The sequence below is a fragment of the Mobula birostris genome, chromosome 12 (genome assembly GCF_030028105.1).
Source record: "Mobula birostris isolate sMobBir1 chromosome 12, sMobBir1.hap1, whole genome shotgun sequence".
Classification (NCBI taxonomy): Eukaryota; Metazoa; Chordata; class Chondrichthyes; order Myliobatiformes; family Myliobatidae; genus Mobula; species Mobula birostris.
In genome coordinates, this window is record NC_092381.1 from 46,195,992 (window position 1) to 46,213,323 (window position 17,332).

The 17,332-nt window shown below is 39.1% G+C and overlaps 1 protein-coding gene across 5 annotated transcripts in view; it reads left to right on the forward strand.

Annotated features, from left to right (window-relative positions):
• The window catches only part of LOC140205890 (terminal uridylyltransferase 4-like), a 72,071-nt gene that overhangs the window by 5,978 nt on the left and 48,761 nt on the right, over positions 1-17,332 (forward strand). For 2 of the 5 annotated variants that reach the window (XM_072273734.1, XM_072273733.1), the window contains exons 2-6: positions 6,016-6,165; positions 7,923-8,641; positions 14,233-14,396; positions 16,749-16,865; positions 17,056-17,233. In XM_072273734.1, coding sequence (XP_072129835.1) covers positions 8,020-8,641; positions 14,233-14,396; positions 16,749-16,865; positions 17,056-17,233 — 1,081 coding nt within the window. In that variant the 5' untranslated portion in view covers positions 6,016-6,165; positions 7,923-8,019. The remainder of the gene's footprint in view (positions 1-6,015; positions 6,166-7,922; positions 8,642-14,232; positions 14,397-16,748; positions 16,866-17,055; positions 17,234-17,332) is intronic. The other 3 variants (XM_072273737.1, XM_072273736.1, XM_072273738.1) reach the window with 2 other exon arrangements.

A 17,332-nucleotide genomic window follows, 5' to 3' on the forward strand; every position in this document is an offset into this window, starting at 1 on the left:
CTCTGAAATTTGGTGTTAGCTAAGATGTACAGCATTCTTTTCCCATTGTTATCATTTATCTCCTCTTCCTCAACAAATAGTAGTAAAATTGCTGATTAGATTTCATGAAACTGTTGTCCTGCAATCATTTGTCCAATAATAGCCAGATTCTTTAGAGGTACTCAAGAAAAGACAGCCTTAACTGATTCTTTTGACTTTTCATTTACTAACTCATTAGAATAAAGGAGGCCCAGAAGACGATGATAATCAAATCATTCCTGTCCATTTGGACTGATAATTAAGATTCTTTCTTTTTTGATTCCCTTGAACTACTTTCAAACCAAACCAAGGCAAGGTAGCTCGAGTACCAAACATGTTTCAGAATGAACATTCTCAGAAACAATCAAGTGACGTGCATTCTGGTAATGACATTCTGTTAACATGATTGAACATGTGCCATTTTTGCATATTATAGAGATTAGATTAGCTTTATTTGTCACATGTACTGTACATCAAAACATACAGTGAAATTAGATGTTTGCGTCAATGACCAGCGATGTCCGAGGATGTGCTGGGGCAGCCTGCAAGTGTCACCATGGTTCTGGTGCCAACATTGCATGCCTACAACTTAATAACTTTTACTAACCCTTGTGTCATTGGAATGTGGGAGGACACTAAAGTACCCAGAAGAAACCCACACAGTCACAGGGAGAATGTATGTACACTTTAAAGGCAGTGGCAGGTATTGAGCCCTGATTGCTGGCACTGTGAAGTGTTAATGCTAGCCACTATGCTACCATGCTCCTCAACCCATGAGATACCATACTTCCAATTCTTCAGTCGGAACCATATTTACAGTAATTATTTATATAATTTGCAGTTGACATGTTCGAGTCTCAGTCATTGTCATTTCCACCTATCACCTCGCAGCTTCTGACATCATTCCCACTCTCTCCCACCCTAATCTGATCAGTCTCCTCACCTACATCCACATGTCACCTGCTAGCTTTTACTCCACTCCTTCCTTTCACTTTATTATACTGTTTCTTCCCTTTTTCAGTCCAGACGAATGGTCTTGACTGAAACTCTACAGGTACTGCCCAACTTACTGAGTTCCTCCAGCATTTTGTGTGTTCAGATTCCAGCATCTGCATTCTTGTATGTCACCAATAAGTAATGTTATTTCCTCTTCTGCAACATATCTCAATCTTCTACAGCCTCTCTGTGACATCTTTAGAAAATATATATAAACTACCTTTACTGCATTAACTACATTGACGAGTTGTTGAAGATGGAGTGTGTGTACTCAAGGTGATCCATGCAGAAGGTGGTGAGACAACAGTGCAGTAAAACTTCAGTCCAGCCTGCTCAGGACTTCGGTGCCAGGCCAAAGTTCAAAGTAAATTTATTATCAAAGTAAATATATGTTACTATATACAACCCTGAGATTCATCTTCTTGAAATCCAATAACTATAATAGAATCAATGAAAATCTGCACCAACAGGGCGCACAACCAGTGTGCAAATGACAAACTGTGCAAATACAAAAAAGAAAGAAGAAATAATAATAACAACACCAGCAATAAATTAATAAGCAAGAAATATTGAAAACATGAGATGAGGAGTCCTTGAAAGTGAGTCTATAGGTTGTGGGAACATTTCAGTAATGGGGCAAGTGAAGTTATCCCCATTGCTTTAAGAGCCTGATGGTTGAGGGGTATTAACTGTTTCTGAACCTGGTGGTGTCAGTCCTGAGGCTCCTATACCACTTTCCTGAAAGCAGCAGCTAAAAGAGAGTATGTCCTGGGTGGTGGGGATGCTTTATGATGGATGCTGCTTTCCTGCAAAAACGCTCTGGATAGATGTGCTCAATGGTGGGGAGGGCTTTACCCCCAATGGACTGGGCCGTATCCACTACTTTTTGTAGGATTTTCTATTCAAGGGCATTGGTGTTTTCATACCAGGCTGTGATGCAGTTAGTCAATATACTCTCAACCACACACCCATAGTGTGTGGCGCATGGCCAAGTGCGGGGGTTAACCTCGTGATAGACTGGCGTCCTATCCATGGGGGGGGCGGGGGGGGAGTCTCGTACTCTCAAGTCGCTTCACGCCACAGAAATCAGCATAAGCATCGGCCACAAGGCTCATGACAGACTTTAAAACACATCCGTAGAAGTTTGTCAGAGTTTTAGGTATCCTGCCGAATTTTTGCAAACTCCTAAGGAAGTAGAGGTATTAATAGCATTTGTGTGCTGGGCCTAGGACATGTCCTGTGAAAGTAAAACACCGAAGAATTTAAAGTTGCTGACCCTTTCCACCTCTGATCAGGACTGGCTCATTATCCTCTAGTTTCCTCCTGATATCAACAATCAGCTTCTTGGTCTTGCTGATGTTGACTGAGAGGTTGTTGTTGTTGTTGTGGCACCACTCAGCCAGATTTTCAGTCTCCATCTTGTATGTTGACTTGACACCACCCTTGACCTGACCTACAACAGTGGTGCAGATTTTCAGTGCTCCAGTAGTGCAGATCAGCAGAGTTTCTGGAGTATTTGTGTTGTTCCTATTAATGCTCACAAAAAGTTTAATTAAAACACATTTTCCTTCAATGTTTATGCAATAGAACAATGAATTTTCCAGTGAATCTGGGAAAAAATACTGGGAAATGTTATGGACCATGAGGAATAGAACCAGCTGAGTTTCAGGAGAGTACTGCGTAACAGAGCCAGGTGGGTCTTGGGATCTGGAGTTCCAGTAATTTTAAAGGGAGCTTTGGGATGTCAGAAGGTTCATTGGAACCAGCACCACAGTGTATCAGAGACAGTACTGGAGTCAGCACCTAGTGTGCTCGATGCTGAACTTTTGGGGTTCCTGAAGAGTCAGAATATTGGAAGTTTCCCAGTGTTAGGATAATAAACTTACTGTGCAGCAACCAACCCAAAAACCAGGATGGATGGAACGATTGAAGTGCACAGTGAATTGTATCTTCCCTTCACACTGTAAAGTAGAAGACAAAAGAAAACAAATGCAATGCCTTTTTCTGCAGTCAGTCACTTTCAACAAAGTCACATTGCCAATTCTTGATTAATTAATGTATTTATAAATTTTATCTCACATTATCGATTCTAAGTGTTTGTTTACAATGAGAAAAACCTGTTTCATCCTTCTTGAAAAAGAGGGATTTTTTGCTGTCCAGTCGAGCAGAATAATTCAGCATATTCACAAATTGAGAAGTTATGGCTAGGGACTATATAACATCATCTTAACTTCCTTTGGCAGCTGAATATCTATGTTATAATAGACAATGACATATCCATTTTGTGTTTTATTTTTTTCAAGATTTCATAAACCTTTTATAGTATATTTCATTCTCACTTCACTACTGTATTCATTTGTAAGTATTAGTTTTGGTTTAATTAGTAGCATTCTTGTCTCTAGGTTCTGAATTGTTTAAGTCCCGCTCTAGAACCCAGAGTACTAAAATGTAAGCTAATTTTCCAATGCATTGCTGAGGAGATGTTGCAATTTTGAAGTGTGTTTCTCAGATGATATATTAAATCCACTCTTTTGTATGAATGTAAGAAGTCCTTTAGCCGTACGGGAGCTGTCCTGATGTACCTCATTTTCATACATTCCTTTCCTATTTATTTATCTTATTTTTCATAAACTCCCTTGAGATTTCATTTAATCTTTTTTTTTTGCTAATTAATTGAACTCTTCTTTGCATGAAAAATTTCATGTTGGAGCAGTGTGTATTTTCTAGTCAAACATCTCATGCTTTGGGTATCCCTCATCAACAGGTCTGTTTGCCAAGCTTTTTATCCAGTTACTTTTGTCATTTTGCTTCATTTGTTTATTTCTTTCAAGTTCACCGCCCTCTTTCACTTATCATTAATCTTTTCTGTTGGTACTTTGAACCTTTCAGCTATTCTTTTTGGAAGTGTTAGTTGGATCATTTTGTTTCCCAAGACTAATTTGAATGAGGCTGCTTTTCTTGTTGGGCTGAAAAGACATATCGATCCAGGGTGTAGATATATTTTTTTAAAAATCAAGTTCTGAACTTTAGTCAGACATACTACTTTTATCCAGAATAACTTTTCAGTTAAATTCTACCCTTCAGCCAGTTTCTCTTTCTGAATTTCCTGGTAGAAGATTGTTTTGGTTACAACATATATTACTTGTACAATTTTTCTGATAATAGAGGGCTCATCATGTATTTGACAAACCAATAGTACATAGTGAGTGTCTGTATCCTGCTGTATCCTTTGCCAACCTTAACAGCATCCACTCCCCTATTCTTATTACTTGCCATGACAGCACAGTGGTTCGCACGACACTATTGCAGCTTGAGGTATTGGAGTTCGGAGTTCCATTCCAGCGTCCTTTGTAAGCAAGTTTGTATGTTCCTTCCTGTGTGTGCATGTGTTTCCTCCAGGTTCTCTGTTTTTCTCCTACAGCCCAAAGATGCAATGTTTAGTAGTTTATTCTGCCATTTTAAATTGTCCTGTGATTAGGCTAGGTGGGTTGCTGGGCGGAACTGCTCAAAGGAGCAAGTAGGGTGTATTCTATGCTCTGTCACTAAATACAATAAAATCTTGGTCACCTTTTTTTTAAAAAACTCATCATGTTTGTAATTTATGTCCTGTCCTACCTACACAAAACCATGTTACACACATCAGAGTTGCTGGTGAACGCAGCAGGCCAGGCAGCATCTCTAGGAAGAGGTACAGTTGACGTTTCAGGCTGAGACCCTTCGTCCTGACATCAACTGTACCTCTTCCTAGAGATGCTGCCTGGCCTGCTGCGTTCACCAGCAACTTTGATGTGTGTTGCTTGAATTTCCAGCATCTGCAGAATTCCTGTTGTTTGCGTTTTTAAACAAAACCACGTTGACTACTTTTCCAAATATGAGAAAATTTAAGAGTTCTCTCCAAAAACGTCCCTACTACTGATGGTGAGGATGATAAAACTATAATTCTGTGAATTACCCCCATTGCCCTTCTTAAACAAAGGAACAGCATGGGTTATTTTATCTTGTCTCAGAATTCAACTTCGTTTTTAGTGTTTTCAAATTTTGAATGAGTGCTTGTGATTACCATAAGGAAGTAGTATATTTACCATCTTTCTATCACCATCAGCTTTGTCCTCTACAAGCACCTATTTATTCTTTAATGGTCTATTGAATAAACAGAAGCATTTGTTATTACATTACATTGCTTATTTTATATTGTTTCTTTCTGACAAGATGCTCGTCAATACAGAATTTTAGATTTGGTGTGCTTTTATATTTGCATTGCCAGCATTTTAGTAAGGTGCTTTTAAAAACCTTTTAATTGTTTTTACCGGACGGTTGGATGGACACACACACACACACACACACACACACACACACACACACAATCACACACACACACACAATCACACGATCTGAGTACCATTTAGTTCTGGAGAAGTTCGCCAATATGTGAGACATGCAACAATTAATTGAAGATTTGAGTGAAATTATTTGAGAGATAAATTTTAGAAATGTAAATTAAATGATGTATTGCACTTATGTTCGAACACTTTATGGATGCAGGTTTATGGCTAGAAAGTGAATTCAGAATTACACACTGTCAAGACTATCTGAGCTGTGGTGTTCCATTTATTAAGGGTGAACTGCATACTAAGAAATTGTTTTTGTCTGAATCTATCATTTATTTTTAAGTATCATGTGATGTAGGTACTTGCCACTTGGGTTCTTCAAGAATGGGTTGGTGTGTACTCATGTACTTTTATAAATGATGAAAAGTTTAGAAGTGAAAACGCTTCAGTATCAGAGATTGAAAGTCCAGTATAGTTCCTGCTGTATCAGCGGTTGAGGAAACCCTGACAGTGGACTATCATCTGGAAGCACTGGCAACAGTGTCAGACATGAATTCAGCGTCTTAATGAAGCATAACTCAACAATAATTACAGAATTACAAAATTATTTACTTTTAAAAATAGAAAGTGGTTATGTTATTTATATTAGACAACTCTCTCCATTTTATTCTAGTGGTGGCAAGTTCATGTCTGTGTGGCCCAGTGGTTGTGTAATCACGATGAATTATTTTACTGTCCTTGAGCCCAGAAAAGTTGCTGGGAGGAGCTGCAGTATAAAAAGTTGGCTGCATCAAATGTATCGGAATCAGATTTAGGGAAACTGGTAGGTTTTATTCCATTATTGTTAAATTTTGTCTGCTTTATTATAATCTCTGTTTGTCTGTGTGACATATTTTAGCATATGTAAAATCAAGATAGTTGATCCCATGCAAAACGTACCAGCTTTTGATACCCTTGTGCTCAGGACGCGATTACACTGAAAGAATAGTTTCCAGAAGTACCTCTTTGTTACTACTTAATTATCAAACCAGATCACTTACAAAATCTCCTTTAGATCATTTATCATTCAGTAATATTACTGTTTTAACATCTATCAATTTGAAGTAAATTTATTTGAATTGATGAGCTAGAACTATATTTTGATAACTCTTCCACTTGCAAATTGAATAATTTTATTGAGATACAACACAGAATAGGCCCTTCTGGCCCTTGAGCCGCGCCACCCAGCAATCCCCTGATTTAATCTGAGCTTAATCACAGGACAGTTTATAATGACCAATTAACCTATCAAATGATTGGTCTTTAGACTATGGAAAGAAACTGGAGCACCTGAAGGAAACCCACATGGTCACGAGGTGAACATACAAACTCCTAACAGGCAGTGGCGGGAATTGAACCCTGGGCACTGGTACTGTGAAGCATTGTGCTAACCACAACCACTAAGCTACAGTGCCACCTCACAAATCTAGTTAGTGTTTCATAATATTTTCATTCATACTATCTTTGGGTTCTTTCCCTAGTATTTTTCTGCAGGAGTACACATCAGCAATCTTTACAAGATGGGCACGAGTGACTACTCCCAACATTTTCCCATATTGGCTAATTTATTGGCCAGCAATTAAGAACAGAAGCAATCCTTTCTCTGATTTTATTTCCTCCTGTCCTGTTAGGAAACTGTATATAATATGGCTCAGATTAAGAAGTCATGGTTCAGCAATTATCTACACAAATACTGTACATGCTCTTCTTTCCTTGAACCCTAAATGTTCATCATTGCAATATTGTTTATAGAAGCAATATATTGTAGATGTTTAAAACTTGCAATAAGAATAGGAAATGCCGTGAAGTAGGTCAGAAATGTTTTCTTGAAAAGTCATTGATATGATTTGACAATAGCCTTTCTACTTGAATACTGCCTAAACAGCTGAATATAGCATTTTAATTTCTGCATTATTTAAACTTGTGTTTTCATTTCCTTAAATACTTGATAGTAGTGCTGAACAATAGTATTTTTTTACCAGCAGTGGTTTTAACAAGAAAAATAAGCTATTACATATAAATGTGCCTTGCACCCTACTGTCTAAATTGATGTCAGTGTAGAACCAGTTCAGCAGAGGTGTAATTTTTGTACTCCTTATACAATAAGGATTGGCCTTCAGATAAAAATTTGACAATAAGGCCTTATTTTGGAATATTATTTAAAGATTGCTTATTGGATTTATGGCTGCTTGATAAAGATTTTTCAAAATAATATTTTTTAAAAATTATGGGATTGATATTCAGTCGTCATTTAGTCATTATTGAGATTACAGTATTACCTGTCATTCCCTTGTTAAATGAGTGGTTTGGATAAAGGAGTTATACTTTGTGTAAACTATTTTTATTGGTCTCATTTTGTGATTTTTGATTTGGCTGGACAGAGCCATTCCACTGCCAGTAGCTTGTTGTATGTTATGAAGTAGCAGCCCAGCTTCATTATTAATGCAATTTACACATTTCTGAACATATTCATTGGAAAAGGAATACAAATATTTATTGCTAATATAATCCTTAATAATTATGATTATTTGTTTTTGACAGGAATTCAGGAAAAACTTTGTTCTTTGTTTTTTTGCATCATTCTGTAAATGACTAAGAGATTTTAATTTTTAAAAAGAAAAGACTTTGAATTACAACAATGGAAGAAACTAAAAATGGAAAAGGTGAAGTACACAAATCTGGTAAATCAGTTCGCATTGTCCATGGTGAAGGTAAGGACATGAAAGTTACTGTTCAAAATGATATTGAACAGAAACCTTCCAGAAATCTAACCGAGGGCAATTCTCAAGATAGTGGAAAAACTGTTTCAAACTGGAATAACAAAAAGTCAAAATGGAATGGGGAACAAATAGACAGAAAGAACATCGATAAAAGCTCAGATGTGAAACCAAGCAAGGGCAGCAAACAAGACGTACCAAACTGTATGACTAGCTCAAGAAATTCAGGAATACGGAGTACACATGACCACTACCAAGGAAACTGGACATCTAGTGGGATGGCATCTGTTGAAAAGGTGAAACAGAAGCACGTCAAGTCACAGCAGCAGTCTGCTGGGAAATTTATGAACTCTCACTGCAGCAGTGGTGCAAAGACTGTTAACGAAAAAGAGTGCTTACCTGTGAAACCAAAGGAAGAGATGAAAATGGAATGTATGGCACAGGCAAGCAAGCCATCTGCACAATCAAATGGTGAAAATTATGCTTTGCTTGGGAAAGCCAAGCGGGATCTAAAAGAAGCGGAAAAGAAAGCAGATGTGGTCGGTAAGGTCTTACAGTTATATTTCATTTAAGAACTGTTATTCATGCACTCTTGAAAAACATTTAAATGACATCAATTATCTTGCTGATTAATGTTGTAATGAAAATGATTAATGTGAAACCTAGGTGTGAAATGTGAAAATATTCCTATCATTTTAGGCAGATCACAGTAGTTCACTCTTGACAACTTCTACCTGGAAAAAATACTTTATGGTGTTAATGGATAGATGGAAGTATCAATTTCACCAAACAAATAATCTCATTGCTCATTTGCAATACTGCTTTTGACAATAACAATGTATAATGACCTTAGACAGAGACTGAGTTCATTGATCAGAATTTTGTTTAAATGCCCCTTGTACTCCTAGGCAGTCTGCCATCCAAATACTAATAAGAACTGAGTCTACTTAGCTCTGAATTCTTACTTGACTAATACCAAAATCAGTTCTGACATTAGACATTTGAAGTATTCAAGCAGATTGAGATTTATCAATGTTTAATTCTTATAGCTTTGATTCAGACTTTGAAAAGTTGTGACTTAATGAAAACATTAGTGCAACAGAAGCATTTTTCACTAAGTATTGTACCTAGAGTGTTTGAGTTGGATTTACTTTAGTTTCAAGATTTCACTCTCGCTGGAGCTAGAGTAAGGCATTCAAATCATTTGTGCCTTTTCTGCCTTTCTCCTGGATTGTGGATGTGGCTGAGAGCATAATGTAATCAAAAGCTATATAATGTGGTTCAGAAGTTCTTGAGAACTGCTCGTGCCCATTCCAAGTTGTAACACACAAGTTCAGCATTCTTATCTACCTGCCGGTATAGAGAATTGCTCAGGTGTGCTCTACCCATAAAAAAAATACCTAATTGAATCCACCTAAATGCAGTTTCATTCCTATACTTTCAGTCATCAGTAAAATGACGAAAGGTGTGTCAGAAGCTTTAAATGGATTGCTTTAAATGTAACCTTTAACATTGTTGAATTATAAAAGAATCAAGGAAAATGAGTTGCAAAGCTACAAGGAATGGGGATGGATGAAGGGATTGATGGGATTGTACTTGTTGGGAGCTGGCGTGGACTAGATGAGCAGAATAGCCTCGTGTATCAGAAGTAAATGAAATATTCTCTCTTTGGCTTTGATGTCCTTAAAGTCAGGTGACTGAAAGTGACCACCAACCTTCAGCAGGAGCCTAACCAGTGATATTAAAGGGTGTACCATTGCTTTTGCGCTCTTTCTCAATTTATAACTCCAATGGTCCAGTAGATGTCATTCACCACTTTCGATGATGTGTACACACAGACACGCACACCTCTTCCACCAACCCTTTTATTTTGTGATTCCTCTTTCTCCAATCTAAATGAATTGCTTCATACTATTTTATCGTGACCTATGCACTTTTCACTAGCCTGTCTATGCCTCCTGAAGTATTTTTTTTCATTGTTTATGAAAATAATGTACAACATCTTTGCAGACAGGGCTGATTTGACAATCTGAAATACTTCTGAGGGTTTCTCACATGATATATTTTATTTTAAATTACATGATCAGATATTACTTTTAGTTGGAAATGCTAGTATTTATTAACAGCCTTGTTTCTGTTCCCCTTAATACTAACAACAGCAAAATAATGGTTTCTTTGCTTAAAATGTGGGGAATCGTGACTGGTTATTTCATGTTCCAAACAGCATACTACACTTGAAAGTTCTTTTTAAAGTCTTTATTAGTCCTTTAGTCTCACTTTTAGTCTTGTCTTTTGATCTAATTGGTTTCCTTTGATTTTAAAATATGCACTGCTTTACATTTAATTTAATCATTAAAACAAAGTTTTACTAGTATGTTTTGTAAAATGGCAATTATACTGCAATTTGTATCACTTCCTCCCAGGATTCTACAGAGATCAAACAAAATGAAAGCTATAGCCTTTACAGAGACTGGTACAGGTCGACCTTCATTAATCCGACTACCTGTAATCCGGTTCCTTTGATAATCCGCAATGATTTCAAATTTTCCATGCAACTGTAATTTCAAATTTTCCAGGCCACCGTACCAATCTGCTGCGCATTGTTTTGGTTGCGCTAGATCTCTTCACATGTTGGTGCATTCTTGTAAGCACAGACAGGTGATTCCTGCTTGTTTTCCTGCATTTATTAATATCATTTGTGTGAGGCGCAGCCACCCGGCACCTGCCTGTCTCACCCGCCGTCGGCGGGGGAGCTGGCACGCGCTGGGTTGGTCTTCCTTCTCGCGCGCCTGCTGGCAGTCGTGCACTACTCTCCGGCGTCGCCCAGCCGGCGCCCCATTCTCTTCTGCCTACAACCTCAGATCAGACATGGTGACTCACTGAATTTAAGCATATTATTAAGCAGAGGAAAAGAAACTAACAAGGATTCCCTCAGTAACTGCAAGTGCAATGTAGTCTTTGGGGTAACTGCAAGGCTGTGTCTTTGCTATTGCTTAGCTTACGCTTGAGTGCTGGTAATGGGTGCGCTTTATTTTTTGCCGGTGGGGAGGGGGGATTGTTACTTGCTGCAGTTTACGAGCGGGGGCGGTGAGGGATCTTAGGGGTTCTAACATTTAACTGACGTTCATCCTTTGGGGCATTCCTCTGTTTTCATAGATGGTTGCAAAGAAAAAGCATTACAGGATGTATATTGCAGCGGTCCCCAACCACCAGGCTGAGGACTAGTACTGGGCCACAAAGCGTGTGCTACCGGGCCATGAGGAAACAATATGAATCAACTGCACCTTTCCTCATTCCCTGTCACGCACTGTTGAACTTGAACATAGGGTTGCCAACTGTCCCGTATTTGTCAGGACATCCCGTATATTGGGCTAAATTTGTTTGTCCCATACGGGACTGCCCTTGTCCCATATTTCCCCTGCTAAGGTAGAGCGTTCCTATGAAACCTTTCGTGCTGAAATGTCGTAAAGCGAAGAAACAATTACCATTAATTTATATGGGAAAAATTTTTGAGCATTCCCAGACCCAAAAGATAACCTACCAAATAATAGATGAAACCTAAAATAACACTAACATATAGTAAAAGCATTAATGACATGATAAATACACAACCTATATAAAGTAAAAATAATGTGTGTACAGTGTAGTCGGGAAGGTTAAGCCAAAACCGATTTGTGGAGGAAAAAAATCGGCACGTACGTGCATGCCCACATCACATATGTGTACGTCATGCATGCGCACACAGGTGCCTGCACAAGGCTTCATGGTCATGGTAGTCAAAATGCTGGTGAACACAGCAGGCCAGGCAACATCTAGGAAGAGGTACAGTCGACATTTTGGGCCGGGACCCTTCGTCAGGATTTGACTGCTACTTTTGTCCTTTATTTGGGTGTGAGAAAGTTGGCAACCCTAACTGTAAAAGACATATTGAGGTGAGTTTAACTCTAGTTGAACACCACCACCCCCCACCCACCCCAGTCGGCCGGTCCGCAAGAATATTGTCAATATTGTGAAAAATGTTGGGGACCCCTGGTATATTGTATACATTTCTCTGACATTAAATGAACCTTCGAATCCTTTGGTATTTTAAAGGTATGATGGGGCGGTTAACTATTGCTTAATGTGATCCTTCTGTAATTCAGCATTTTCACTAATCTGGCACTCCTCAGGTCCCAATGGTGGCGGATTATAGAAGGTCGACCTGTACTTGCAGAACAAATAAATTAAGCATACTAGGCCCTTATTATCTGCTGACTTAGATGTCCACCATTCGTTACTGGCAGTGAGCAGATTAGATTAGATTATGAGGACACTCAGTCCTCGTTTATTGTCATTTAGAAATGCATTTATTAAAAAATGATACAGTGTTCCTCCAGAAAGATATCACAGAAACACAGGGCAAACCAAGACTAAAACTGACAAAACCACATAATTATAACATACAGTTACAACAGTGCAGAGCAATACCGTAATTTGATAAAGAGCAGACCATGGGCACGGTAAAAAAAAAAGTCTGAAGTCCTGATAGCCCCATCATCTCACACAGACGGTAGAAGGGAGAAACTCTCCCTGCCATGAACCTCCAAGTGCCGCAAACTTGCCGATGCATTGGAAACACCCGACCGCAGCCGACTCTTGATTCCATCCAAAAACTGACCAGCCCTCCGACACTGAGCACCATCTCTGCTGAGCGCTTCGACCCCACCCCGGCCGCCGAGCAACAAGCAAAGCCGAGGACTCGGGGCCTTCCCCTCCGGAGATCCTGGATCACACAGTAGCAGCGGCAGCGAAAGAGGCATTTCAGAAGTTTCACCAGATGTTCCTCCGTGCTCTCACATCTGTCTCCATCAAATCAGGATTGTGCACGGCACCCTACTCCAGATCCCTCTCCTGCGGTGTCCAGTGAATCCTTTTTGCCGTGGAATTTGATTGTATGATGCTGGCACAAGGTTAAATATCAGTTGGTGTATGGTTGGGAAAACTGTGGGTCAGGAAGATGCGTAGGTTTATGGCTGGGGCCAAGATCACTGAGTAGATTTACAACCAGTGCTGGCGTCTAGAAAACCATTAGACCTTAGGACGTAGGAGCAGAATTAGGCTATTCAGCCCATGAGGTGCCATTCAATCATAGCCTATTTATTTTCTGACTCAACCCCATTCTCCTGTCTTTTTTCCATAACCTTTGACACCCTTATTAATTAACTACCTACTACCCAATGACTTGGTCTGCACAGCTGTCAGTGGCAATGAATTCATCCTCATTTCTGTCCTAAAAGGATGTCCTTCTATTCTGAGGCTGTATCTTCTGGTCCTAGACTTTCCCACCGTTGGAAATATCCTCTGCATGTACACTGTATCTAGGCCTTTCAATATTTGGTAGGTTTCAGTGAGATCTCGCCCCCCCCCCCCCCCCATTCTTCTAAACTCATAAGTGCAGCCCAGAACCATCAAATGTTCCTCTTGTCACACTAATACGTGTGTTTTTCAGCTTGTTCTTTGGAAACTCACCCGGCAGAAGGCAATGGCAAACCACTGCTGTAACTTGCCTCGTACGCGACTCCCCACTACTTCGGAGAGGCGTGGAGGGAAATCGTCGCTAACCGGAGGAACTCTGGATGCGATGTATCTTTCCTTTCTGACAAACTGAGGCCAACCACAGTTGAAGCCTACCAGATAAAACATCCATGGAAGTTGTTACATCCAGAGAAGAGGGTGACCTTTCTTTCTGCCTTCGTGTCTCAATACTTGTTTTTTTTTTTGCAATCTGTGGAAAATCCATGACCATGACAACTGAGTCCTTTATGTAATACTATGAGATCCAGGGTTGGTTCTGTTTGGCAAATTTCTTTTTGCCACTGGCTACTTCACTGTGTATTTCACCCTCAACCTCAACCTCAGAAGAGCAACCTTTCTACACCAGAATAATACGAGAGAATTTTTCACACCCAATATTGTGCTTTTCTTGTGTTGTGGTCTCTTGAGTTAAAACTACTACAGAGAATCTGAAAGTACTAGGCTCTCAAAAACTTCTGGCTCCTGAGATGAATGATGTATGTTCATTGCATGTTGATTTTGTCTGTTAAACAGTTTGAATAAAAACATTTAAAAATATTGTTTAAATTTGTATTATTTAGGTAAAGTTGCTGCTGCAAATGCAGGCAAAGCACATCCTTTGGAGAAGAATAATGCGGAGAGCACACCAGTGATTGATGAGTCTAAAATGACAGCAGAACAACAGCTTGGACTGAAACAAGCAGAGGAAAGATTGGAGAGAGATTATATCTTTCGTTTGGAAAAAGTAAGGCATTTGCTATGAAAGTAGAATTAAACTATGATGGTGGTAAAATTTATTAAAATTGAAAATCAAGAATAAATGTTGATTTTTGGGGAAGGATGGTTTTAAAGTTTAACATTTGGTAGGATTTTAAAAAGTATGATATTCTGTAATATGGTATCTTTAGTAAAAAGAAATATTAACATTCTGTGATTGCTAATTAACTGTCAAAACATATTTGTAAAGCAGGGTCAAAAACCAATATTTAGCATTATTTCTGATTGGGATTGTTTCTGAATTGCTTTAGCAGAGAACTGGCATTGGCATGGTGAACCAATGTGCAATGTTTCTGAGCTTCCATGAGGATATCTTAACTTCTGATCAATTTATCCCCAATTAAACATGAACAACCAAAACTTGACCCAGTCAGGATCATAAGAGTCAAATCAATGCCAACACTTCTAGAATTTTGGTATGGTGTATTACTACTCCATACAGATGTCAATTATTTTCAACACAAAATAATCTGCAGATGCTGTGATCAAAGCAACACTTTCAGTACGCTGGATGAACTCAGCAGGTCGGGCAGCATCAGTTAGAAACGATGAGTTGACGTTTCGGGACGGAACCCTTCGTCAGGACTGAAGAATGAAAGATGGGGAAGGAATTGAAGAATGCTTGTAGCTTCAGTTGAAAGACCAGTAATTTGAAAGACAAAGGGGTGGGGGAGGGGAAGCATTGACGTCATAGCCCTGAAAACAATGGGTAGTATAAGAAGGAGGCGGAACCATGAGGGAGCTGGGGGAGGGGGTAGGGTGAAATAGGGATAGAGTAAGGGAGGGGGCGGGAATTACCGGAAGTTGGAGAATTCTATGTTCATACCAAGGGGCTGGAGACTAGCTAGACGGTATATGAGGTGTTGCTCCTCCAACCTGAATTAGCCTCATCATGGCAGTAGAGGAGGCCACGTATGGACATATCTGAATGGGAATGGGAAGCAGGGTTGAAGTGGGTGGCTACCGGGAGATCCTGTCTGTTGTGGCAGACAGAGTGGAGGTGCTCGACGAAGCGGTCCCCCAATTTGCATCAGGTTTCACTGATGTAGAGGAGGCCGCACCGGGAGCACCGGATGCAATAGATGACCCCAATAGGCTCACAAGTGAAGTGTTGTCTCACCTGGAAGGACTGTTTGGGGCCCTGAATGGTTGCAAGAGATGAGGTGTAGGGACAGGTGTAGCACTTAGGCTTACAGTGATAAGTGCCGGGTGGGATATCCATGGGGATGGACGTGCGGATAAGGGAGTCGCAGAGGGACCAATCCCTGCAGAAAGCGGAGAGGGGTGGAGAGGGAAAGATGTGCTTAGTGGTGGGGTCCTGTTGAAGGTGGCGGAAGTTGCGGAGGATAATGTGCTGGATCCGGAGGCTTTTTTTCTCAATTATTTTCAATGTGCAAGACTGGTTGAATAATAGTCATTTTATCTTACAGACTTGCAAAACTATCAAAATGCTAGAATATTTATGAAAATTCTGGAAAACAATTAAAAATAAATTGATTTAAATCATCTGAATTCAATCAAAGTATTATCTCAAATTATACTTTCCTTACTTTATATAGTTGTTCTTTACCTTCCAGATGAATTGGTCCAGTGGATGCATTAGGACTAACACTTACAGGTTTAGTGGGTATTTTTCCTAGCTTAAATCTAATTACCTGAGGAATGGTGATTAGCTGTTAATACTTCACCTTTGCTGTAGAGTTCTAAGCTCTTGAACCATTATGTAGGTAAAAGTTGGCAGTTCCCACTTCCAGCATGTCAAACAGAAGATTCAGGCCAATATTTTAGTGTTTTGTGAGGTTGTGTTTCTTTTCATACACCACAGAATTTTGAATTGCATAAGCAGAGAACTGACACGGTGAGCCATTGTACAATGGTTCTGAGCCTTGTTGATTGTGGTGAGGGCTGGATCTTTCATATGATAGATTAAAAATACTTGTCATAAAATATTCTTTATGTGATAGTAATCTATTATGCAGAATATATGTTGACAACAACAAGGAATTGAAGAGGGTGAGGTGTCCCCAGCAAACCGGCTGTTGCTTAGCAATGTCAAGTTACTAAGTTAAAGAACAGAGAAAATGGACCACATTAACTTCTCTCAATTAAGAGAAAGATAATTTTTCCATAATAAAGAAGGGATTGTTACATACAAATTGTGTGTATGTTAGCAGTCACTTATAGTAGTATTCAGCTTTATTGCCAAGTAATTCACTTAATCATCTCAATCTCATCAACAAAAGTCCTGTTACCATATTCAATCTTTATTATTTGATATGAGCTGATACTAAGCTATTTTTGTCTACGTTTTGTTTTGTAGCGTTCACCAGAATATCCTTCATGTCAATACCTATGCAAACTTTGCCTGGTTCACATTGAAAATATCCAGGGAGCTCATAAACATATAAAGGAGAAACGACATAAGAAAAATATTACCGTAAGTACTTTTTGTACATTGAATATTTGTCACTTTCATTGTAATGTTTACTTGTTTGGAACTTAAGAATTGTGTTAAGTACTTCTCAAAATTAGTGAACCTTTTTAAGTCATTCATAGGCATGTTATTTTGTCAAATAAAGCAATTTATTTTAGGAATAAATTCTTTTTTTTCCGACCTCTGGCTTTAGGAAAAGCAAGAAGAGAATGAACTTCGCAACATAAAACCACCAACACCTGAACATTTGGCTGCTCTGACTTCTGCTGTGTTACAAGCTGCACAGCAAGAAGGGATTTCTGATGAGGATTACCAAATCCGGAAAAATATTGTGAATGAAATGGAAGAAATTATTCAGCACCATTTACCAGGTGTGCTTTACTTTCATTCACCAAATAATCACCAATAAAGCAAAGGGAAAATGCCCACTGTATATGAACGGACATTGTTAAATTTGAATTCACCGAACT